The following is a 26,268-nucleotide window of genomic DNA, read 5'->3' on the forward strand; positions in this document are numbered from 1 at the left end:
TGTGCACAGGATGTGGGAGTGCATGGGGCAGGAAGCCCCACGGAGAGGCCCGCACTGCCTCTGTAAGACCCCCTGCCATGTGTGTGAATGCATTTTTGGTGCTGTGTCCACCTTGTGGAGATTTGTTGGCATGCGATCACACGAGCATTTTCTCAAAGAAACAAAAGCATAAACAATAAAAACAAAGGAGAAAAAAATAGATGCACTGAATGGAAAAACTCCAAATGGGGTTGTTTGTTGTATTTGTTGCCAGTAGATCTGGGTTCCACTACAGTCCAAAAGTTTTAAACAACCCTTTTTTACTTCATAGTTTGCTTCCAAGCAGAAAGACTTTCTTGCAATGTTGCTAAAGTGGTTTAGATTAATTTCTCAAGCCTTTCTAAATGTATCTAAAAGTTTTTCTGTGGGCTTATTTGGTTATATTGCAAGTTAAAGTGTTATGATTGGGTTATGTTGACTGTAAAAGAAAGTGAGCGGCATTCAGACAGATTTTCTTTGGACTTTGTCCACAGAGACACTCAAACAGAGGTGTATCCATTTCACTGAACCAAAACTCGGTTTAATTCTGAGAAACAAAAAGATCAGAAAATATCTTTTTTGCTAATTTTATGTATTAATGACCAAAATAGACTTTTAAAAAATTTTTAAGCATGTTTTATGTCCATCCATCCATCCATCCATTTTCTGTTCACCCTTGTCCCTAATGGGGTCGGGAGGGTTGCTGGTGCCTATCTCCAGCTACGTTCCGGGCGAGAGGCGGGGTACACCCTGGACAGGTCGCCAGTCTGTCGCAGGGCAGCATGTTTTATGTGTTATTCATAAAATCACACATGTGGGCTGAGAAAATTCATGTAACTTTACTGACCTTTCATAAATCTAGTATTAAAATGAAAACTGTTTAAGAATGGAACAAATGCAAAAGGGTCCTTAATTACCTTTTATGGTACCCTGGTGTTAAAACAGTACGGGTTATAATTAACCAGTACAGGTTAGTACTCGTTAGTACTAACTAGTTAGTACTAGTATTAACTTTGTGCTATTTCCCAAAATACCACGCACAGTATACTGTCATGGTGAGGTAAAAGGACCAGACAGTTGAGTTGAATTTTAAAGAAAATTTTTTAAAAGCCCTGAGAATGGTCTTACAAAGCCACCAGAACTGCTGACCAAACACACTTTAAAAGATTACATGAAAGTCTGACAGCCTGTAAGTTAAAGAAAAAAAGATATGCTGTAAAGCTTTTGCATAGAAATGGACCTGAATTGTATAAATTTACTTTCATTTCTTTTTCTCAATGGAATATTATTGTTTTCTTATAACACGCTGTTAAATTTGGCATTACCGCCATGGAAAGGTACGCAGACACAGATAGGTCCAATTGTCTAGAACTGCGTAGCAGCGGGACAGCTAAAGTGCTATAAGTGCTTGTGCTTGAAGCATAGGGGGCAGCTGGCACCTGTGGCAGAGCAAAACGGTCACACCTGACTTGACCCATAAAGAAAAGAAAACTGAAACAAGCAAACACCATGTTGCATCACTAAGACAGGAAGAGGTGGGCTAAGGGATCAGGATCAGGCACATACACAGAAAGAGGGCAAGCTGTGGACAATGGCATGTGATTAAGGACTAGAGAACCTCAGAGCTGCAAGAACGATGAGAGAGAAGAATGAACACAGAACATGGGAGAACACGGGGAAGAAAAATTAATGTCGTATTTGTAAACATGCAAGCAGATTTTAAGTAGATTGCACTGCCTTTACTAGAAAACCATCAAAAGTCTGATGTTCCAGAAAATTTCAAGTGAGCAAACTAGCTTTTAAATGCACTCATGAGAACTTATGAGGTTAGCTTAGACGGCTTTTCAATTCAGCAAACATCCATCAGTCAGGTGGGGATGGTATTTTTAATGTTCTTTCTTCAAAATCTGGTTAACCAGAGGATGCGATGCCTTGGATCACTGCAAGAAGTTATGCCGATTTACCTATTTGTTCTAAAACAATTATCAAAATCTAGAAATGTATCATGCATTGGATGCTCTCAAGTCTTCTCAAGACTTCTCAAGTCTTAACATTTGAAACATAACTTGTCTCTTGCAATTAAGAAGGAAAAGGGAGGTGTTAAAGATTTTAAGGCACTTTAACTGTACAGTTTGCCTTCAATCATCTACCCTGCGCATCAGTGACAAACAGCAAAAAGGCAGCAAAGAAAGGAGGTCAACGTGCTAAATAAAAAAACGTCTGCCATTCCATACACCTTACACAACTAAATGGACCCTGAGCCAGAAGGTGTTGTCTTCTTCTGCATTGTTTGATGGAGCAGGGTTGAAGGAAGGGAAGCTGTTTTGGGAAAGCATGCTCTCACACACCATCTTGCACAGACAGGCAGCTGTGAAAACGTAAGTTATGCAGGCGCTCACGGATTAAAAGACAAACAAACCTCGCGGTTACACACTTACAACAAACACACACATGATAGATCGGTGTTGGTGTGACTTTCTTAGAGGGGGGCGCGGGGTCACAGTCATAAACAAGTCCTCTTTAAAGTGAGTGGGAAAGTCCCTCCTTCCTCTCCCCCTTTAAAAATAGTGCAGATGATAGGATTTATTCTTTCCTCCCATTCTGTCTCAGCTTTACTGGTTTTTATACATATTTTAAAGAAAGGATGGAGGTTCCCTAAGTATAGGACAGATAGCTGTAAAGGACAGGAGACTGTGCTCCACCCCCTACCCTCTCCCTAATCCTTGTACTCCCCCCACCCCTGAAATGGGACCTAAAACAAAAGGTCCAAAGTTCCTTCAAATGTTTACATCAATCTACATGCAAGAGCAAAAACAGGTCCTCGTTCCCTTTCCCTTATTTCTTTCGTTCCATTTCCTTTTTCGACTTTTTTGTGCTGTTTTCCTCTCTCTCTCCGTCCCCTCTTTCTCTCCATCCATGGGTTGTCTCATCTGTCCTCCCCTCATTTACTCTCCAGGTGATAGCACTTTGTCTTGCCCTGCTTGTCATCGTAGCCAGGGAGAGGCTGCCCGTATTTGTCCACGCACCAACAGAAGCCCCGGTTCCTGCCTTTGGATGGGCGACACTGAAAAAAAGAAAAGAAAAAGAAAAACAAACATGAGAAAATTAGAAATGTTATCAAACTGTATGGTTGTTCTCACAGAACCAAATGAAAAGAGAATTATTTTTACCTCTTAGTGACAAGTTACTGTACCTTGCAAAAGTATTCACAGAAGCTGAACTTCTTTACGTTTTGTCACATTACTAGAAGCTTCAGCAGATTTTATTAGAATTTTAAGGTTAAAGGCCCATTTTTTCTTTTCAAAGCTCCTAAGACAAATGGATGGAAAGTGTCCCTGAACAAATAACCTTTGAAAAATATTGCCACTAATTTCAGTTGTGTATGATCTAGACCAGGGTTCCTCAAATCTAGGCCTGATGGGGGATCCTTGGTCTAGACTTTGACTGGGCCATTTTAACACATGAATATGCTTTAATCTAATGAATCAATTGGAGCTCTGGATGAATATTTGCCCATATTTCAACAGGGTTTTCTTCCTAAATTGGCCTGTGTTCAACTCCATCCATTTCCCCATTAATGTTCGCCTGTTACTGCTGAAGAAAAAAACATCTGCTGTAGGATGGTGCCACCAGCGTGTCTCTCCATTGGAATAGTGGGTTCAGTGGGATATTCAGACTTAGACTTCCGCCACACATAGTGTTTGCATGTAGGTCAAAAAGTTCAATATTGGTCTCATATGACCAGAAAACCTTCTTCCACATGTTTGCTGTGTCCCTTAGATAGCTTGTGGCAAGCTTTAAATGTGTCTTCTTATGGTTTTCATCTTGCCACTCACTCATTAAAGCCAGGATCTGGAGAACTGAGCTAATAACTGTCTGTACAACACCAAGCATGTGGAGCTATGCAGCTCCTCCAGAGGTACTATGTCTCTTCGCAACTCATTTGAGTAATGATGCACCAGTTCTAATGCTGTAATGCTTAGGTTTGGCCAAACGTTTTTAACTTTATGTTGTACTTTATTGTACAGTACTCTTAGAAATTTGAAGTGTGGGATTTTCTCTAGCAAACTTTTAAGGCCCTCACAGATCAGTTGCATTTACACTGGGATTAAATTGCACAAATGGACTGTTTGCAGTTGGTTGCACTGGATTTCAGAGACAATCTTAAATGCACTTGACACATTCCAGATTTGTATTTTGTACAAAATCAGTTGTATTCATTTCTTCCCTGCATCCACAATAACTTACTGCTTTGTGTACTGTCTCATAAAAACTCATTAAAGTTTGTGGTGGTAGTTGGCAAAATGTGAAAAACTTCAAGTGGTATGTACACTTTTGTAAGACACTGTGAAAATGGGAAAATATACTTTCTTCTCTCTCTCAGACACAGTAAGAAATTGTTAGATATGTGCAGAAATGTTTTATATTAATTCAGACTCCCTTCTTTTTATGACGCTCTTCAGCTGTCACGCCTTGCTAGAACTCCAAAAAGGCAAACATCCCATCGATCACGGTGAGTGGAATGCCTTGCTGCCTGTGACTGTCTGTGAATTTTTATGTGCAGGAACTTTTAGAGATAAACAGCACAAGCGATGCAGCTGCGTGTTTGCTGATAGATATGGGAATGAATTTTTTTGGAGCAGAGAGCAGGGAGCTTCACTCAGGCATCTATATGAGGCCAGCGTACTGCAGAGTTTGTCCGACTTAGGCTCTGCTGAGGAGTTTACTTGGTGGAGAGCAGATTAATTCTGATCGAGAGGGACTGGGAGTGAGGGGGTGAGTACCCTCGAGTGTGAAGGTAAACATGAAGTTGCTAAAATATTTGTCAAGGCCAGTTGGAGGGCTGCAGGGAAGGCAGCGCTGCTATTCTGGGAAGCTGGTGGATCCTCAAATCTCATCTGGAGCTGATTATTCCCTGTGTGTGCACGTGGGCTCATATAAACATGCACCAGCAAACATGTAGGCTGCACACAAACATGATTTCTGTGGACTGCGCGCAGACATACCTCCCACCTGCTCACACACTTGTATGCAGTAATATCAGATGTCCCACAGGGGGCCAAGCTTTGTAGGGTGGCAACTTTATGAGCTCCATTTGCGTTGCACTTGAAGTGACTCGATCAGTCAAGTCAGGGTAAACCTTGACTCACTTTATTCCTCCTGCAATCTCCTACTGTACAGGAAGGAGACCAGCCAGTACAGAGTTTTATCATGAACTAGTAACAGTATTCAACAAAAGGCATTACTAATCATAAAGTAATGCTGTAATGCTATAAAGTAATCCAGCTGAGACTGGATGTATGTGTCATTCAGGATCGTTTTAGTATAAAAATTAATCCCCAGCAGAATCATCCACAGAGTAATGCCCTTCCAAAATATCCTGCATGATTCTGCAGCTCTCCATGTAGGTTTTGCCATTTTTTTAGCAAATAAACACCAGTGTTCACTATGAATTCAAAATGGATATTCATACATGGGTCAGGCTTGAAATAGCAAACTTGCAAAAATCCAAACTCTATCAAAACTCTTTTTATGAATGAATGTATAGGTGGATAGATTGATGGATGGATTTGAAATGAAAAGAGGTGTTAGTCTTTCTAAACAAGCTTACACAACTGTGTCATATTCCAATATCTTTCACAAACATAAAATGGATCATAAAAAATTTGAAAAGAGTCATTAACAACTGAGTGGAAACTGGCTAAAGTCACAGTGTTATATGGAAAAAAAAGTTAATGCATCTTTATAAGTATTGATAGCACATACGGTCAACTTAACTTGTTGCTTGATGTTCAATATGAAGGTGAAGCAACCGAAACAAGCTAGATGTACAAAAGGAAAAAAATATGAGTGCATTTGGAAAAGCTGTGGCCCTATCTAACCGTCTTCTATCATCCATCCATCCATCCATTTTCTGTTCACCCTCTGTCCCTAATGGGGTCGGGAGGGTTGCCGGTGCCTATCTCCAGCTACGTTCCGGGCGGGAGGCGGGGTTCACCCTGGACAGGTCGCCAGTCTGTCGCAGCGTCTTCTATCAGTTGCAGCTTAATGGTGTCATTTTCATGTTAGAGATTATATTGGCATTTAGATTTTATTAGAAGCTTTGGATAGCAAATTGCCTTTTATGATTAATGGCCTTTAATGTATGTGGAAGTTAAACAGCTATTTCTTAAGGATGAGTAGTCTATTTGTTTTGAGTAATGAGTTATGAGTAATGGAACCACATGTTAAGAAATGACAAGATTCCATCAACAAGAAACGTTTCTACATGCATGTATTATTTGATCTGTATTAAAACGCCCCTAAATTTGACTCATGAATTGGCACAAAGTCTCTTCATACTTTAAGGCAGGCAGACAGACAAGCTTTAGAGTGTGACCAGGTGTCTGTTTCCGGCGTTCACGTGCAGCCTAAGTGCATGATCAAAGGCAGCTTTATAGAGACACAGGCCTATTAAAATACCTCACCAAGAACTACTGCAGCAGTCTGGGGAGCAAGTATGCCTCCCAAAATGCTGCCTTCTTACCCACCAGCATCTTCAGCAGATTTTTTTTACAGAAAACTTTTTTCTTCCTAACAATCGCCCTCCTCTTTAACTGTCTCATTCTCACTTTTTCGGCATTCCTTCCTCTCACTGTGCCATCGTCTAATTCTGTGGACAGCTTCTATTTTAGCCTTGACCCAGCAGACGAGCCTGCAGAGACAAGCTTAACATTGTGTTCCTGTGCTCTGGTAAATGATGATAGACTCCTTCATGAGCATGGAGGGAATGTATATGTGTGTCTGTGTTGTGTTGTGTAGGCGCGTGGGGGTGTGTGCACGAAAGGGTTGAAAAGCCAAGAGAAAGGTGGAAGGGAATGGAAGAGAAAAATGTGCATGTGTGCTTTCCCCTGTTGCTTGGCTACCTTTGAATTTCTGCTCAATCTCTCCTTAATTGGTGAAGTATTAGCAGTCATCTCAAGGAATTCTTTATTTACTGTTTTAATACATACACAAAAAAAACAAATTAATACTCATATACTGTGTAATTATTACATTTATGAGCTTTATTTTTATATTTTGGAAAAATAAAATGTGTTCTTCCAACTGATTTAACTTTAAAGAAAATGTCTTCAAAATCATATCACTGTGGCAGTATGCACCTGGGTTAAAAGTTATGCAGCTATGCTAATTATGAGACTAACTGTGTTATTTCTCGTTATCCAAAGTAAGTGCTAATTAACCACAAACGAAAACTGAGCCATTTAAAATCAAGGAAGCATTAAAGTCACAAAATGAAACTATTAACTAAGTTAAAAAATAGGTTATAGAATAGAATAGAATAGAATTACTTTATTCATCCCAGCAGGGAAATTACTTCGCAGTTACAGCATAGAGACAAGACACACAACAACCACCACTGAGTAGCAATTGTAGACAAAATAAAAATAAAAATAAAATATAACATGCTGTCAATATAAAAAGCAGCTTAAAGCAGACCTTGCAAGGATTCAAAATGCAGAACAGAATGTATATGTAAATATATGTACAGCAGTGTGCCACAGTGCAGTTGTGCAAAATTGGACTGATTAGTGCAGAACAATGATTTAGCTTTTATTGTACAGTGAGAAAAACAAAATATTTGAGGTTGAAATACGTCCACCATGACATGAATTCATAAAATAAAAAGAAAAATTTAAATAACATGATCAAAATCCTGATCAGAATAATAATAATAATCTACAATAATATTAGATTTCTAAATAAATTAAAATAAAATTAAATAGTCTTTTAAAACTATTTTCAATGTAAGTGTACATATTATTTGATTTTACTGTGATAATTCTAGCTTGCGAAAACCAGCAAAAGCGCCCAAACTGTAACTCCTTACCTCATAACTTTAACTTCTAAGCCTTATCAGACTGGTATCATAGGAAAAGTGAGCCTGAAAACTTTTTGGCTACAATTTTCTGATCAAGAAGCAAGTGGAGAAAACATTGCTGAAAAGCTCTGGATTGAACCAGTCCAATACCAGTCAATTTAACCAACACAACAGTGTAATCTTAGACCGAAAATGCATTCTGTTATATTAGCCAACTGGAACTGCTTCCACCAGGTGACACGACAGGTGATCAAACCATGTGTCAAAATGTTATTGTTTCTTGTTTTTTATGTCTTCTTTTCCCTAACTTCAACTGGAAAAAATACTGTAAGTTTAAGGTGTGACTATTTTAAGGACAGTCATGTTTAAAAAAGAAAAAAAAAAAAACTAATATTGTGCTTTACTAACCATTTGTATAACTAAAACTGCAGCTGTAAAAAATGTTAGTCAAAAGTCCCCTTAAGTTGTTGATATTGTCCTTTTGGTACCTCCCTCAAAAGGGCACAGCCCAGCAGTCCCCTCTGCTCCAGCGCTGCATGAATATGACCTACATAGATTATGCCAGATGCCCATCCTGACCTCTTGATTGACTCAAGGACCAGGGATTAAACTAGAAACCTGTGGAGGTCCACCTGCTGTACCACCTGAGTCCCTGCCATATCGGAACAAAAGACCACTTAAATAGTTTGACAAATATCTGTACATATTTTCAAACAACAGCTTTTACAGGTAAACACCAGCAAAGTATGTTTAATTAAAATATGAATTGAATTGAATATGAAATACGAAAGAAAATTCTTTGAATAGCTTCACAGGCTCCTCACACTCCAAAATAAAGTTTGACGGTATTTCTATCAATTTTCTGCTTTGTTGCTAATCATTTCTTGTTAACTACGAGAAATGAGCACATTAATGTGTGTTTTCAGGGTGCAAAGAGAAAACCAGAGTACTTTGAGAAAAACTTGTGTATGTAAGAAAATGTAAACTCCATTCAAGTTATATTAGAACCCAGAACCTTCTTCCTTGGACCACTTTGATAAATAAAGTGTCATTCTTAACTTTCCAAGGAATGGTCAAGTGCTTCATGTGCCAATTTAGAAAACAAATGAAGCTCTCAGTTTAACTCTCTCAAACATTTGAGAGGTATCCACAATCTTTTATTGCTGCGGTTATTTAAATATGCCTCAAACATTTAAATCAGAATCCTTACTATAGTAAAATCAGCTGTTTGACCTTGCATTAAGAGGAAAGTGAGTCAGAAACTTTAAAACGCACAAAAGCATGTTAATACCTTTTGTTCGTATTGTTTCAAGCAATTTTAAGTTTTGTTGATCAGCATAAATATCAACCAAGGCATAAATTGTGGAGACTTACAATGTAATAGAAACGCAGCTTTTTTCCATCATTTTAAATTAAAACTGATAGTCAATACGGTTTTTTGGGGGACGAATACCCATTTATTCTATGATCTCAACACACTCCACCACAGAGTCCAAACTGAGGGTAGGTTAAACCCTTGTGCTCTGTACTCCTCATGCTCCTGGTGCTGCGTGGTCCAACACGGCTGTCACTAGAAAAAAAAACATACATGCTGCTCATTCATAATGCTGCCTTTATGAGACGTGTATGCATGTGTTGTGCGTATGAAAGCGTGCTCTTGTGACGCCGGTCTTTATAACTAATGGCAGCGCCGCTGGGCTTCATGGACATTAAAAAGAGCCTGGTTCGACCACAGGATAAACACAAGCTCATAAACTGCAAGGTGTGTGTTTGTAGGCATAGGGGCGTGTGTATTTGTGTAAAAGAAGGTGCATCTGTGCATGTGTTTGGAAATGCATTGGCAGTAGCTGCGGGATATTGCTTTTTCTAAAATAAAATTTTAAAAAAATTCTGAAAGACATGAAGTCCAGGATTCTTTTTTAAGCAAACACGTAATGTACATAAATGTTAAAACGGAGACTACATATTACTTGCTAGAGTTTGTGTGGCGCAAAAAAAAAAATGTGATAAGGAGGATGTGACAAAGAAAAACACCCCTGAGGCAACCAGATCAGAATAGTCATATGTGCTTAGTAATTGGCTTAGAGTTTGACAGGTTTTTCTCAAGCTGAATGAAGACAGTAAGTATGCATAGGATGCTTTTCTTTTACTGGTGTAAATACCCACAGCGTTTCGTGTTTCCAAACAGGGTTTTGTCTTGGGGGAACATAATGACTCTTTGTGGCTACTTGCGTGAATGAGTGAAAACAACATTGCAGCAAAAGTTTTATATTTATTTCAATGTTCCCTTGCAAATTTTTAACATTCTTGTTATTTCATGGATAAAATTATTTAAAAACTCAACTAATTAGTTTTTGATATATCAAACTAACCAAACAACATAATTAAATGGAATTTGCTCATTTAATGCTATCTACTGTCATTGTCCTTGGACTTTGAGTTTGGTTTTGATCTGAGTATTTGTTACTTTTTCTTATGTTCACTTACCAATAAGCTCCTCATTTCATGAAACTTTGGAATGTGATGTAAGAATCTTTTTCTGTGATTATTAAAACATTTAGAAAATTGATTTTGGTTTGACTGGGGGTCATTTTCTGTCAGGCTTAATAGGAGACGATTGATTTGAACAGTGTAAGCAGTGGAATCAATTGGAATAAAAAAGCACAAAATAATATACTATGATATTTTACACAATATTTGAGAATTTTTATGATTTTCTTTCTCCATTACTATTAAAGAATGCTAAGAAATAAACAGGTAAGCATCAAATAACTACAAAATGATCAGTTTACAGGGTCAAAATGGAAGTAGAAAGGGACAAAGAGGCAACACGTGGGTATGAGTTGGGGTACAAATTGGTAGATGTATTAACTGAGCTCAGCCTGAATGAACATATCAACCAAGCTTTAGTGTATTTGTTGTGTGCCTTTCACTCACACAGTATTTTAAGAGTGGCAGTACTTGATCATTCAGTGACAGTTATTGTTTAGGAGGGGGAACCACAGTGAGTGTTACACGTCACAAGCAGCTGGTATAAATGACAGCTGTGCTCCATTAATGCCACATTATGTTCTCGTAAAGTGTAACGTAATGACTGTGATCTGGCTTAAGCACTTCCTCCCATTGGATATTATTATCTTTTGTGATACTGAGAATAGCTTTTTGGATTTGATGTTCATTAGGATAACTAAGTTTAGATTCATATTGTAGAAAATAGTACTGGCATCTTCACAAATGTATACTGCACAGGCTGCAAAAAAACTCAAATCTGCTTTGCACATTATGCAACATGGAGGAAAACAGACTTTGTTTAGGAGGAGTCGGAAGAAGATCTGGATTTGAAATTTGGGAAGGGAACAGAACCAAGCAGAGAGACAGAGTGAAAATAGATGTCTGGGTCTCTGAAAGTTGGTCAGTTATTATAAAGCCATTGTGGTCAGTGAGTACGTTTATACAGATCCTTCTGAGTCACGCTCAATAAGTCAACCCTTATGGGCCTGGCACTGCCAGCACCAAGTGAAGGAAGAAGCAGAAGAGTACACTGGCACCTGGCTCACATCCTTAACCCACCACCTCCTCCTTCTCCTCCTCTTCCTCTCAGACACACACACTTAACTCTAACAGAGTACACGCAGACACTGCCGTCCCATTCACAACCCTCTGCAGGGTGATTCTTGGCCAAACAAGGAAGGAAAAGCCAGGTGGGCGGAAGGGCAGGATGGACGGAATGATGGAGCCAGCAGGAAGAACAAAAGGCTGGTGCATGACTGTAGGCAAGGCACAAAGGGGGGTAATGATGGGTGTGTGTGGAATGATGAATAAGAGAAAGAGAGAGTGAGGCTTTGAGGGGTGTAATGAGCGGGTCAGTGTTGGTTCATGTAGGGCCTGAGCTGGGATATGGAGCCAATTCATATAACTGCAGCTAAAAATAGGTTTCTATGTGTTGTAGCTGAGAGACGGTCTGCACTGCTTGACTTCTTTTCTTACAGGCCACTCATATTACCAGCTAACAGAAAATCACACTTACATGTCTGCAACGTTCTCATGTCAGATCTTCACATAATTAATAAGCAAAGATTGAGACTTCATGAGTGGGGTTGTTTCTAGTTTTTGGAAGATTTTCTTCTATTTATGTGAATTAGAAGGAATTTCCAGATTGAAATGTACAGTAAGAAAAGCTTTACTAAGTCAACCAATGGATGTAATAAAAACAACTCTTTGTTATTTCTTGCTCTGTTTACAGCAATTATTGGGGGAGATGTGTGTTTTAAACAAAAATACTAGTGCCATAAGTGTAAGTGAATAGAATTCTTTTAGCCATTTTCTCAGTTGTGAAGGTTAATACCTATTTGGCTTAATTCCATGCCATGAGCTCTTTATTTTCCCAAGAGTAGACTTCTGTTTCACATCATATTTATTTCATAAAAATAAACATAGTGAATTTGTTATAGTTTACACATCTCTACTAGGACTGTAAACAACTGATATTGTCAAACTGACTACTGTCTTGCCATGCCAGCTAGCACACTGGAAAAAGACGTCTCAATTGGATTTTAATGGGAGGAAATTAAGTGTATTTTTGTGGAATGTCGACTTTTGCCACACCTTTGAAACGTGTGTGGCTTTTAATGTGCTTTTCATACTGAGACTAACAGTGAGGCATTTTGCATTTTGACTAAGTTAGTAATCTTTTCATCATGCCAACTACTTGTTTAATTTTTTTATGATATTAAAACATTGACTGGCCATTTGGGAATTACCTGTGAATCATTTCAGTTCCCCCAAGTGGTTAGATCCTTATTTGGTAAATTAATCAAACAGGAAGTGATGACATTAGTTTTCCTTTAATTTTCAAAAATCCAGCATGTCAAGGTGAGTCTAGTGTCTAGATAGCGTACTCTGAGATCAAGTAATGTTGTCATTGGGTCACTTCTACAATATCTGAGTTAGAAAAACAATACTAGGTGAAAGCTGTAGTGCCCTTGCAGAGGACGTTTCCAACCTGTTTAAACAATTTGAGGAAGACTAGCTTGTCTGGTAATGAAATTATGAGTGCAATGAGAAATCCATTAAAATGGTGGAGTATTTCCCAATGGTACTGTGTCTTCCTAAATGAAAGGCTGACACACAATAGTGTGACGGGCTTATTAACATAAACATTTCTGCCTGATTCCTGAATATAATTAGAAGCAGTAAAAACAAATGGGGGGCCTTAGTCGACTGGGGGTTATGCTTTTTGGCTCCTGGTGATTCATTTTTCCTGGAAGTAGTCTGATCACCATCTAGTTCTCAGAAGAAATGAAAGATGAAACCAGACACCTTTCAGCAGCCTTACTGGGACTTAATTCTTTTAAAAGACTGTAGGTTACAGAGGAAGAAATAGTACTGTAAATTATGTGTTCAATCTCTCACTCATCCCCTCCCCCAACTCTCCTGCTCCCTTCTTTTCACAGCATTGTCACCCTAGACGTTCACACGGTCTCCTCTTCACTAAGTTTCCGGTCATAAATCTCTACAACACACCGGGAAGGCACGTCCCCTCGGATGGATTCAACACAACACACGCCTGCTCCTTTGAGAAAAAGGCGACAAGACTGGGCACACTACTGTCCTCTGCCTAACACACCCTTACACCAGAACCGATAATTTTACTGGAGAAATTTGCATGACAAACAGAAAAATACATGGTAATGGCTTATCATTACCATGTAAGAACTTCAAATTGTTCTGAATTGTCAAAATAGATCTCGATTTTCAATCTTTCTATTCACAATCTGATGTGAAGGCCGCCATTTGTCCAAACTACAAAAAAAAAAAAAAAAAAAAAACGTCATTTAAATTGTTATGCACGGCTCTCAATTTTGGAAGAAAACAACAAAACAGGATAGACATTTATTGTTTTTAGTGGGGAAAATCTTTTTGAGATCTTTACAAATCTACTTTTGTGAGCCAAAAGACAGTAAATTAATCAGCAAAGTGTTACAAGGGACAAGGCTTATTGAGAAGTTTTCTAACATTAGCATAATGAACATTATCAATCTGTAGAATTAGAGCAACAAGCAATTTCTGGATCCTATATCATTATAGTATCATACAGTCAAGGAGAGTTAATGAGATTGGTTTAAAAAAAGCGTTAAAACATCTATCAAAGGAAACGCCACTGTTGATAATGAGCCATTGACTTTGCAGTATCCCTCATCCTTAGGAAGCATATGCTGATGGGTTTTCATCAGCATATACATGATTTTACTCCTACCTTTCTCAGCAATCAATAAAAAAAATTCTGTTAGTAAATTAATCAGACCATATAATTCTGACTAACTATGTTGGATGTTTTCCCTGGTATTTTGACAATTTGCTTTTGGTGAGGAGTCAGAAGGCCTTCTTTGCCATCACAGATTCAAATTGGCTCCAGAATGTTAAAATTACTTTAGACCTAAATCTGCCCCAAGTATGATCAATGATTGTTTTTATTAGAAGGAACATTTCCTTGTGATGTTATAGAACTCAAAGCTAAAAAAGAGCCAACCACTTGTCTTTCCAATAATCTCAGATATTCAAAACACTGGTTTTGGACAGGAAGAAAACCTTGTGGTTAACCAAAATATATATCTGCCTTGGTTAGTCGTTAAATGTTATGATATCCAATGAAATCTTTTGAGGAATATTAGAAAACTAGATAATAAAACAGAAGTTTGATTGTGTGATTAATAGCCTTTCACATTGAAACCACTGTTCGGGGCCGTGAGGAGTGGGGTTAGGATCAGGGGTGTTATTTAGAACTTTGTCACATCTTGAGTTGGACTCTGAGTAACAATGCGTGTTTTTGGTGACTCATGTGTTTATTGGAATGGGCTCTGTGGAATGCAACCTCAAAATTAGCTGTTGGTATTTATTTGCCCCACCTGCCTTCATGCACCACCTTTCCTCAAGGAGTTTCAGTCAATTGTCCTCCAACAAAATTTTACGTTCTTGCTTCATTCTGTCGTTTGATTTTTTTTTTCTCTCGTCTTCTAAATGAGCTGGCCATGGGTGGCCTCGGTTTGTTGCTCTGCAGACAAGAAAATCTAAACCAGTGACGGCCTGTTTGTTTTCTTTACCTCACCAACAGCACCCCCACCAAAAACTACCACCATCAAGCAAGCGCCATACATACACTCCCCTGCTGCCACATCCACCGCACCACACACACACACACCCAGACCACATTCTTACATCCCTACCCCCCACACGCTCCCACAACACACACCCACAAACACACCTGACCGACTTCATTTCCTGTGAGGCATGAGTCAGACGGCTGCAGTGCATTTACCGGAGTAATACATGGTTATTAGCCATTCTGATAATATAGTGTTGATGTGGCTGTCAAGGCAACCTGAGCAGAAAAAAGGGGGGGATTGTGCATGTGTGGGTGGTTGGGATGAGTCTTTGAAGATTCTTTGGAAGTGTTCAGGCATGTGGTGGGTTTATTTGCATGTCCGCAGGTGTGTGTCTGCGTGTGGGCGTGGGCGTGCGGGGGTGTGTGCGAGAGAGTTTGGTGTGTAACAGAAAAAGCATAGATGAAACAGCAGGGAGAGCCACTCACCTGTTTTTTCTTGTAGAAGCCCTTTTTGTCACAGTTAGGAAGGCGGAAGCCTCTAGGGTTGAGCACGTTGTTGATCTTCAGGCTGTTCATGATGCTGTCTATCTCCCGTCGGCATGGCCCCTAACAACGCAGCAAACACGCCATCATAAAGAGATTGCCAAGACAGAGAATATTGGGAGTACTTTCACAAATTTGAGAGTTTGTGTTGAGCAATAAACAATGAAAATTGACCTGTGCCTATCACTTAATCCTGGTCCTGTTCTTTCATGTAAAAAACATCCTAATTTCTTAGTTTGAACTGGAAAGTTTGTGTAGGTACTCATTGTCTTGCAGAAATGAACCTTCTGGTGGGTCCGGGTTAAAGAGGTCATGCCCCAAAATGAGATACCAGCTTTGAAAAAAAGTGGTACCTACCACTTCAAAATATTTGTAATCAAAAGTAATTGTACCTAAACAACAGTAAAGAACATAAAGTTAGTCTGTGGACTTTTATCCACAAATTGCAGAGCACGGCAGTGTTTGGCATTGTTTGTATGTTTTGTTTTTTACAGCACATGCATCAAGTTTTCCATGCATACCACCTACATGTTGACAGTGGCACAAATTTTCTCCTATTGCAAATGACCAAGGTATCACAGTGACCCTCTTTTACTTTGTTCATTCATAAAACATTAGTTCTTCTGTAAAATTAATCTGCAACACATTTTTGTGCCCAGATGTCTTTAAGCTTTTCTACTTGTGTCACTGTGAAAAAGACTTAGCTGTAAATAAATACATGAATAGTGATAGGGGTTTTCAACAAAGAACCTTTGCTCTATTGAATACAACACCAGGAGGACCTGAAGACAGTTTGCAGCTCTCTAGTCTATGGGCAGTAAATTTCCATGCTCCCTGGACATCAAAGAGGCTTACAAGGCCGCCTCATCCAGATCCCTGAGACTGTGATCATTTTTCTGGTAAGTAAACAGACAAAAACTGAGACACAGTCAGGATGTACAAAAGATGACCAAAACACCAACAAATGGAAAGATTTCCACACATACAATAGCATATTAGCTTTATTATCATCTATGAAGTTATGGTGGTATCTTAGTTACAAAAACCAAAGCACAATGGCAAACCAGGAGAAATGCATGGCATTAGAGGTGCAGCGCAACCTGAACAGCAGTAAAGTAGCTGTCAGATCATCAAAAAATGACTTCCATGTACTGGACATCTCTGTCTTTGTCCCAATTTAAACCCAGAGTAAAACCATAAAAAACTCACTTTCTTGTCCATATGTCTTGCCCGAATGTAGCTTACGCAGAAACACTAGACGATATTGTTGGTTGACCTTTCTGATCGATGCTAGAATTGTTTCTGTTAAATTAATTAGTTGTAAAGTAGTAATTACTAGGTCTTTTCTATGTCTTCTTACTAAAAACCTGGGAAGTCATCAGGAAGAGTAAGCTGATCATCACTTCACTTGACAGATGCCCCACCAGTTGCCTGTAATGCTATTGCTTCACTCACTATGCCATCACTAATAGCATATTGCACAGGTATTTATACCTTTTGAACTTTTTCCCCTTTTCTTATGCTACAACTATGAACTGCAGTGTATTTAATTAGGACTTAATCTGATAGACCAAAACAAAGTTGTGCCGAAATGATGAAGTGTAAATAAAATGATTTGTCTTTTTTTACCAAGACAAATCTGAAAATTGTAGAATCTAGTTGATGTGGCTGTACCCAATACCCTAACTCAATCTTGTTAGCAGCCTAAAAAGATTTGCTGACTCTTTGACTCTACTGACTCTACACATCTGGACACGGATTTTTTGGTATATTCTTGTAGACAAAAGAGCTCCTTCAAATTGGCTGGAAAACATCTGAGAACATCAAATATTTGCTGTATTTAGTAAGAACTTGATGGGCCTTTTTACAAAAATATTGTGAAATGAAAACTAACAATGTTTTTGAAAAGGCTGAAAAAAGACATGGCATATTTTTGCAAATCAAATAATCTAGATAGCCATCTCTGGTCAACAGAATGAAATCCAAATTGGACCATAATTTGCTTTTCTTGGTGTTAATCTGCATTCGTCTTGAAAGACGGTATTCATCTGAAAAGGCATGTGAAGCACACTTAAATGGTGAGGTAACGTTTTGTAGGTGTGCATTACAATGTGATGTGCTGTCTAATGAGCTGTGCAGAACCCACATTTACCACATAGCTAATTTTTAATTACTTCTGTCTATGTTTTTATCATCCCAAACACAGATTTTACCACAGAAAGTCTCATTGCCTCTGGGTGTGACTTACATACTCAGCCTCCCTCTTGCTCTCCAGGGAGAAGTTGTGCATGTCCTTACTGACTCCTCCCGACACAGGTTCCACCTTGTAGCTCTGCGTCTTCCTATTTTCAGCCTTCTGGATAAGTGTGTTGTGCAGAGGAGGCCTAGTGTTCATTGACCCTGGGCTATGCCCGCAGTTCACAGTTTCCTCAGCAGGCACGACCGTCACGGTCACATTGGCGCCATCGTCCACTTGATTCCCTGCATTTTCTGCAAAGACGAATTTAAATTAGAGCCGTGAAATTGGTGCCAGTTCTCGCTTTTGGCACAGTATACAGATGTATGGAAAGAGTTATGTGATTTATTACAAAGCTCAAGCTTGTTTAAAAACTTGCCATATTTGGACCAGATTTTGCTCCATCTCATGTGGTTTCAAAATGAAAATCAGGCAGCAAATTATAATAATTTATTTTCCTCAAAACATTTTTTGCATTTACCTCTAAACCAAAACCAAACTTTTATGATTCTATCCTGTAAATTACACAAATACAGAATTATTACTGTTAAGCTTCCCAATCCAACTGTGGACTGTTGACTGTGTAAGAAAGGCTTTTTAGAATCAAACAAAATAAAGTTAGATCTTTGCCTTGTGGGCTGTCAGAATTACAAATGGTATTCACAAATTTGCAATGAAGAGCAAGAAATAAAGGAGGATCTGGATAAATCTGAGAATTCCTGGGCATAGACAGCAAAAAATTGAAAGACAACATTAAAAAGTACACATGAGAAGATTAGAAAATGTAAAACGAAAAGTGAGGGAGAACATCAAAGGTAACTGGGCTGGGATGGTTTCATTTTAAAATGTTAAAGATGAGTAAAATAAAAAAACGGGGCTTCAAGTACTCCTCCCAAAAGTGGGGTGCACCAATCTACCCACGATCTGCCCCCCCGATCAACCACATCATCACACAGTAAAGTGGGCAATGGAAAAGCACACCAGAACCCTGAAGACTGTTTCTAACTCAAAGCAGATTTAGTGTGCGCGAGCTGTGGTGAGGGCGGAGGACAAGCATGTGGGCGTGTAGCTCGTGTGGGCAGCCAGGCTGGCAATCCACCCTTCCATCTTTTCTGTGGCTACCTGATCAATTTGCGAGGCAGTGGTGCTCCAGTCAAAAGAACTGGGAATAACTAAATGACATGTCAACAACAACTTCCCTAAAAAAAATCTTCAATGGCCAATAATGTGGACAAAATTTAGGACTCCAGTCAGAATAATTTTTTATGATCAAAATAAATCACCTTTTATAGCTTTATGCATTTTGGATAAACACATTACGCAATTTGTTTGCATACTGGCACAGGAGTAAACAGCACAAACTGTGGTCAGGGGAGCTTGTTAATGTCTGGGAGGAGAAGCTGCTCTGGAAATGGGAACCAATGGGGGTGGAAACCACTAAGCTGCAATGGCATAATCTGACCAACAGGGGCGCTTAAGACCACCTACATCTTATGTTTTAAAACTCCATCTCCATCTTTGGAGACACTGTTACACCATCATTATGCATAATATCCTTTCATGTAAGAATTTTGAAATTCTTTAAAACTGAGTCTGGGAATGGTTAAAAAATAGAGAGAAAAAGTCAAGCACAACACAGTTCTACAAGTGTTTGTGTGTTCAAACCAAATACACAAGCAGAAAGCACACACAGGGGCACCTAGGTGCCTAAACACACAAGTGTGTGTTTTCACATGAAGGTGGCATGTGTGCCATTTCACCAGCATCCACACTAATCATCATGCACAGGATCCCACCCCCAGTGTTGTGCAGGCTTGCAAGCAGTTCATTGATAATGGGCTGTGATTTTTGAGTGTGTGTTGCTTGTTTATATAGGCCCATGTCACTCTACTCACTGCTAGACACCTGAACTACACTGGCCCCCATCCTGGACTAAGGGAAGCTGCTGTATTCTTGTGCAAGCAGTGTACAAGAATTCAAGAGTTGAAGATAAGTTAGGGCATTAAAGAGGAAACGTTCTAAATGATGGGTTATACTCCACTTGGTGGTGGGGTGAAATAGCCAGGTCATCTTCATGCATGCATATGTGTGGATGCTATGTAAATGCTACAAGTCAGACATTTCCATGAAGTCAGTTTAACTCATTATAGATAGTCTATCATCTTTACAGAATGATGTGCCGTGGTCAGTTTTCTAAATTATGGTACCATTTTATATTAAATATATCCTCCCAGAAAAAGAGTCTATACACACCTGCCTCCAATGACATCATGCAAGGCATTAAGCAAATGATTAGAGTTATTTGCAGTAGGTTCATTTAATTTTGAGAGTGTTTCCTGGTCTATTTAATTAAATTTGTCTTACAAAGGTGTTATGTGGGTCAACAACAAAATATTTAAAAATTATTTCAGAACCCTGCAGAATTGGAAAAGGACTTGAAAGCTTCAGGCCCTGTACTTGTCTAAAGTTGATTGCAGTGGACTATCTTCATCTTGATGCATCCAATGATAACATCGACTCAAATACACATAAAGTAGAGTTAGCTTTTATTATTATTATTATTCAGTGCACTTTTTGCATACTTTATATTTTGTGAAATCTTGCAGTGTAAAGGCATACCTTATGACAACCTATGTTATCAGTGTCAATTTCTTAGGGCAATAAAATAATGAATTGCAATAAGATAGCATCTTTAAACGAGCACTGGTTGCTTTATAATAAGAAAAATCTCGCAAACCTAGGTGTTTTATTATTTTAAATTTCATAATTTGCGACAAATGCGCACATGGAGGGCGACACAAACTTCTTCTTATTGTTTAAACAGGAACCCTCTCGGTTTTTCAAAATGTTTTCTTGATGTAACCAATAGTTGCCAAACGTAGCACCTTTGCGCATGTTTACTTGTGCCATTTACCCTATAAGAAGATCAGTCTCAACCTTATACGCACTTAATCTGTTTGCATAGAGAGGGAGCTCCCCAGCCCCGGTCACAGCAGCGCCTCATGGAGAGGGCGCCTGTCAGAATTACCCAAACAGGCACACTGGGAATAAAGTAACCATGAAATGCGCAAATGGAAAGCACCACATTCTACCTTGTTTTTGCGCCGGCTTAAGATAGCTGATGAGTTTTTTTGTTGCGCTGGTGCATACCCCTCGTCCCTCCAACAGAGCTTGCAAAGGACGGTTCTCCCCGGGCTGATGCTTGCAGGTCAAGCCGGAGCCGCAGCGCGCAGTGTACACTCCACAAGCCTGTCCTTCGCCGAGGGCGCACGTCATGCAGCAGCCGCAGCCAGGCTCCCTCAAGCTCTCCGCGCAGTCCTTCGGCAGCGGTTTGCACTGCTGCAGCGCTCTGGCGTCGCACGGCTCACATCGGACCACCGGTCCCACAGAACCGGTGAGCCGGGCGAGCGCAGCCAGCGCGACGGCGAGACAAAGCGCGCAGAGACCGGGCATTATAGTGATTAAGCTTGTCACAAAGGGACAGAATGGGAGTTGTCACACGGGCTTAAGGTGACTCTCTGTGACAAAGCAAGCCGACTGGCCTTCTCCATCTGTGTTTTCTTTTGCGCAAACTTCTCGCTTTATACAGGCGGAAAAAGAGCCAGCAAGTCACACCCTCCTCGGTATGAATAATGTAAGCGGAGAGCCCCTACATGAAGAGCCGCTACGTTCAGACTCTGGAGAGCGCTGCGCAAACATTACATTTTCTCAGGCGCGCATGCACAGCATTTCCATACAGTCCAGGGAAACTGAACAAATTGATGTTCACAGTTTGAGCTATTTTGGGAAAAAAAATATTATATTAATCATTTTATCTGTAGCTGTGCAAAGCTGCTAGACTAGAGACTTGATCCAAAGGACTTGCAACTGTTAATTCTAGTCCGGGTTTAACAAGCATGCACATTTTTAAATTTGCATGAAATATTTTTATTTGTAGATCTATTTGAGAAACCATGTATACGTTTCCTTCCACTTCACAATAGTGAATTGGTCTGTGCTGTTGGTCTACAAGATTAAAATCTCAGTCTGGTTGAACTTCGTGGTTGTTATGTGACATAACGGAAAAAGTGAAATAGTTTTGCAAATGATCAGTTTACAAGGCACCAGTCATGTCTAAGAAATGTTGTTTTACTCTTGGTCTATGAAAGCCTCAGAGTTCAAACATCAGTCAGAACACCAGCCATAACCAGTCTGCATATCTGATTCAGTCTGCTCACCTTTCATATACCCTGAGCAGACTTGGTGATCTGGCATTTTCCCTCATCCTGACTGCCACCACATACCTTACAGCTCATAGCATCCAGAACTCCGCCCTTTCACCTTCTACAACATAACTAACCCAACATGATTCCAAATTTTTGAACAGAAAAATGTGTAGATTGTGCAGGCTAAGCACTGCGTGCCCCTTCCAGTCTGATATATCCCCCTGTGCTGCAATAACAAACACGAGAGGGGGGTACATGCTGAGAAAATAAAGCAATCAGTACTGACCATTGTATGATTTCTACCACAGAAGCAGAAAAAGTGTTAAGACTACATTACAAAAAAGCAAGCAGAGAGTAAGGAAACACCCCAAGAAAAGTGAGAAAACTCAATGCTTCGTTTTCTTAGTATGATTATTATTATTGTTTTTTTCTGTTTCTGGATATTTTAGTTTCTTGGATATTTGGAGTCTCACGTTTGGCTTGTTTATTGTCTGCACTTCAGCCAGAGTATAGTTTACTTGAGCAGCCTAGGAGGTTTAACTAATTTAGAAGAAAATGTTATGCATGTTGTTTGAGTATTGAGTAAATAATGTTTGCTCTTTCTTTAATTGATACAAGATTTACTGGGGGAGGAGGGAGATGGTGAAGGAAGTATGATGCCAAAGTTTTGTCCTCTTATAGCTTTATGACAATTAGTAGGCAGCAGGAAAACCACAGGAATACATTTTCCTTTTCTTACTCAACATTCTTTCTCAAAGCTGAACCTTCACATCCTTGTCTTCACCTCTTGAAGATGTTCCTCTGACATTTCCTTTGATATGAAATCCGCTCCCATTAAAGAACAGCATAATGGCCAATGTTATTAAATGTAATGACATTTGATTGATATACACAGGAAAAATAAACAACTTTTAATTTTTTCTTTATGACTGACGTTAAATGAAGCTGAACCTTCACATGCTACTGAGATTGAGCTTTTCGGAAGTAAATACCTCTGGTGTGTCCGGGGTGAAACGCAGGATTAACTTGTGGAACAGTACTTCAATGCTTACTGTTAATTCTTTAGAGAAATGTTTGTTTTTTGTGAGCAGTGCTGGCTGTTGAAGGAAAAGCAGCCTCTCCTGGTTTTTTGTCCTTCATTATTTGATATAATGAAGTGTGGTTACTCTTACACATTCTACCCTCATAACTAGATAATTCCAAATTGAAGGACTGAGATTTTTACTTTCTTTTATGACCTACAAGCTGAACCACAGAGGACTTTGACAAGCTTCTCCAGAGTACTGAAGCAATAGAAATGAAGATACATCGACTAGAGGTAGATGTCACCGTGGGATTTTGAAATTATACAACCTTACCAATGATTCAAAATTATAAAGAGACTGACAGACAGCACCTTGACAAGCAGCTGAGATGTCCCCTCTTCGACCCCAGCACTGAGAACAAGACAGTGAACTGCAGCCAAAACAAACCCCGTCATCTATGAAACTACAATTCAACTGAAAAACAAGTTTGCTGGACTTCAAAAGGAATTTACGAGGGAAACCTCAATTTTAAACAACAAGAGGTATGAAGCAAGGTATGAGGCAAGATCGAAGATGTCATTTAACAATAAACACGCAAGGGAAACATTCTTTCATTAACTAAAAGACCAACAGCCCTTGTGTCATGTTTGCCACAGCTGACAGATTGAGAAACGTTTCTGAGGTTGTAACATCTAAATTAAACTCTAGGACTTGCAATGAATTTGCTAACTTCATTACAGAGAAAATTTAAGGTTGTTGTAAAGGAATAGTGAACTATTTAAAATAAATTGTCTAAATTATTTGAATTTGTAGACTATTTAAAGTAAATCATTCAAAGTGAATTTTCTAACTTAGGCATGTTGCAGATTGTTTACGGATGTTTGTCTGTTTTGATTAGCACTGTTGGTGGTTTATATTTTGTTTTGTTTAATATTTGCAGTTCGTAATGGGGTTTTTTTATATGTACCTCACGGGCTGCTGTAGCTAACGAGGGCAGGCCCTATAAAAGCTGGCTGAATCATTGTACCAATGAATGACTTGAACTGTCAAGTTCTCAAACTGCTCAACAGTCTGGACAAGTCACTACTGCAGAATTATTTGCCATTCTGTGGAGTCCAAAACCTGTTTTTCAACACTTTAAAGGCTTTTTGACAATGACCAAGTACTTAAGTCTTTCTGTCCGGTTTCCGAGCTCACCACAGTACTGAGACTGCCCTTGTCAAAGTGTTCAATGACATCCACATAAATACAGACTATGAAAGAACCACAGTGCTGGTTCTGTTGGACCTCAGTGCAGCATTTGACACTGTTGACCATGACATATTATTAAAGCAACTGGAGAGCTGGATTGGACTCTCTGGTCCAGTACTTGACTGGTTCAAATCTTACCTAAAGTACAGGGACTTCTTTGTGTCAGTAGGTAACCTTTCATGTGGGTGGGCATAAGTATCCCAAGATTTAACCCTGATTTTACCACTACACAGCTCTACATTACAATGTCACCAGGTGATTCCAAACCCATCCAAGCACTGAACAGAAGCTTTGAACAAATCAATATGTGAATGTGTCAAAACCTTCTCCAGCTGAACAGAAATAAAACTGAATTTATCTTTTTACCTAAAGAGGAATAATCAAGAGTCATCATGCAAGTTCAGCTATTACATCTAGAAACTAGTGAGAAGGCCTAAAATCTGGATGCCTGGCCCACTGTAACACAGAGAATAGACTTTAAAATACTTATTTTAGCTTATAAATCCCTCGATAGCTTTGCACCACAATTCACTAAAGATCTGCTGTTGTTCATACAACAACCACTCTGGTCTTCTGGCTTAAGTCTACTCTGCATCCCAAGAGTCAGAACCAAACATGGAGAAACAGCAGTGTTTATGTACCACAAATATGAAACAAACCTCCACAGTATTACAAAACAGCTGAAACATTGAGCTCCTTTAAATCAAGGTTAGAAATATTCTTGTTAAGAGCTGTCTTGTATTAATAATAACTGGAACACTTATTCATATATTTGATGATAATTATTTTCCATGATGTTGATGATGGCATTTGATTATGTAATGTTTGTTACTTGTTTCATAATTGGTTACAGGGCTATACAAATAAACTTGGCATGGCTTAACTAAGACCCTGGGGACATTACTATCTTTTAAGCAGGGGTGCCCACATATAGAACTAAAGAGCTACCACCGTGCAGCTTTTAGATATGTCCCTTTTCCAACACACCTGAATCAAATGAATGGCTTCTCACCAAGCCTCTTCAAAAATGAGTAATGCCTAACTATATTGAATAAGACACAGCCCAGTTCTTCTATGACAGTGGGTTTATTTTAACAGCCTGGTTTCAAGATTTCATTCATTTTTATTTCATGAAAGGTTCTGGAACTTATTCAAGAAGGAAAAAAAGCCACATTTTTGCAGACAAAACCATAATTTGTCTGTCCCCTGCTGCACCATGTCATCAGCTCTGATCAAGACAAAAAGCAATCTAAAATTGTATAACATAATTCACCATACTATAAACAGAAACTTTCAAACAACTCCTCAATTTCATTATAGAAATGAGTGAGTGCAAATATGTACTTTATTATTGCCAAAACTGATGTAATTTTAACCTTACTAACTGAAATGATTAATACTGAAAAAAGATGAAAACTGCAACAAACCAGAAATGAAATTGACGTCCCAAAAATGTTTGACTTTGTTAAATCATCTTATTCTCAGAGAAAAACATTACAAGCCACAAAAATCCAACCAAACCCATTTTTTGCAATAGACTCTTCATCACAGGCAAATTAGTTCCCGACATTTTTGATAGCATTCAGGAAATTCCCATGGGGATATCTGGACTGAGATCGATTATTCCTTCAAGCAGCCAAATGAAAATCTTTCTTATCAAATGGGAATTTCTTCCAAACTCATAAACAACCACATGGGGCAGCCCAAATATTTTAAGATTGTCTGTAGTGTTGCTGGCTTACACTGTGCAGCTCAACTGCCTTCGGTCCCAAGTTTTTTCTTTGCTTTCCCATCAGCAAAATGATTAACACATAATTTTGCTGAATGATGTTGACTGTGGCTTGCAAGCAAAAAAACATAAATAATATGCATTGCCAGCATCCCACAGAGGAAAATCAGATGGTGCTCTTTAACTCAGTCGGCTTGCTGACAGCAAAGACAGGCCTCATACATCAAGAAGGAAATAAGATCGCATAATAAAGACTGGTATATTTTTACAGGGAGATAGTGGTGTCTAGCTTGTCTTC

At 39.1% G+C, this 26,268-nt stretch overlaps 1 protein-coding gene and 1 long non-coding RNA gene across 3 annotated transcripts; one reads left to right on the top strand and one right to left on the bottom strand.

Annotated features, from left to right (window-relative positions):
* Positions 1 to 1,993: 1,993 nt before the first annotated feature.
* Positions 1,994 to 21,332, bottom strand: igfbp3 (insulin-like growth factor binding protein 3). Of its 2 annotated transcripts, none has more exons than XM_028027981.1 (4): positions 20,853 to 21,330; positions 17,773 to 18,014; positions 15,468 to 15,587; positions 1,994 to 3,082 (listed from the first exon to the last, which is right to left on the bottom strand). In XM_028027981.1, the coding sequence occupies exons 1-4, from the start codon at positions 21,211 to 21,213 to the stop codon at positions 2,960 to 2,962; spliced, it is 846 nt and encodes a 281-aa protein (XP_027883782.1). In that variant the 5' UTR covers positions 21,214 to 21,330; the 3' UTR covers positions 1,994 to 2,959. The 2 variants fall into 2 exon arrangements, with proteins under 2 accessions (XP_027883782.1, XP_027883784.1); XM_028027983.1 differs by lacking the exon at positions 1,994 to 3,082 and adding an exon at positions 9,313 to 9,449 and having other exon boundaries at positions 20,853 to 21,332.
* LOC114151073 (uncharacterized) lies at positions 2,374 to 19,013 on the top strand. The gene is made up of 3 exons (XR_003596876.1): positions 2,374 to 2,480; positions 11,623 to 11,638; positions 19,003 to 19,013. It is a non-coding gene; the product is annotated as an uncharacterized LOC114151073 (long non-coding RNA).
* Positions 21,333 to 26,268: the final 4,936 nt, after the last annotated feature.

Source organism: Xiphophorus couchianus, chromosome 9, assembly GCF_001444195.1.
Source record: "Xiphophorus couchianus chromosome 9, X_couchianus-1.0, whole genome shotgun sequence".
In the NCBI taxonomy this organism is placed as follows: Eukaryota; Metazoa; Chordata; class Actinopteri; order Cyprinodontiformes; family Poeciliidae; genus Xiphophorus; species Xiphophorus couchianus.

Bases quoted from the DNA above. Each gene is read 5' to 3' on its own strand.
- igfbp3 (XM_028027981.1), bottom strand. From the start codon at position 21,213: ATGCCCGGTCTCTGCGCGCTTTGTCTCGCCGTCGCGCTGGCTGCGCTC. The intron at 18,015-20,852 runs GTAGAATGTGGT...TCGTCTTTGCAG, and splicing joins TAAGCCGGCGCAAAAACAAG to AAAATGCAGGGAATCAAGTG. The intron at 3,083-15,467 runs GTGAGTGGCTCT...TCTTTTTTTCAG, and splicing joins GCTTCTACAAGAAAAAACAG to TGTCGCCCATCCAAAGGCAG.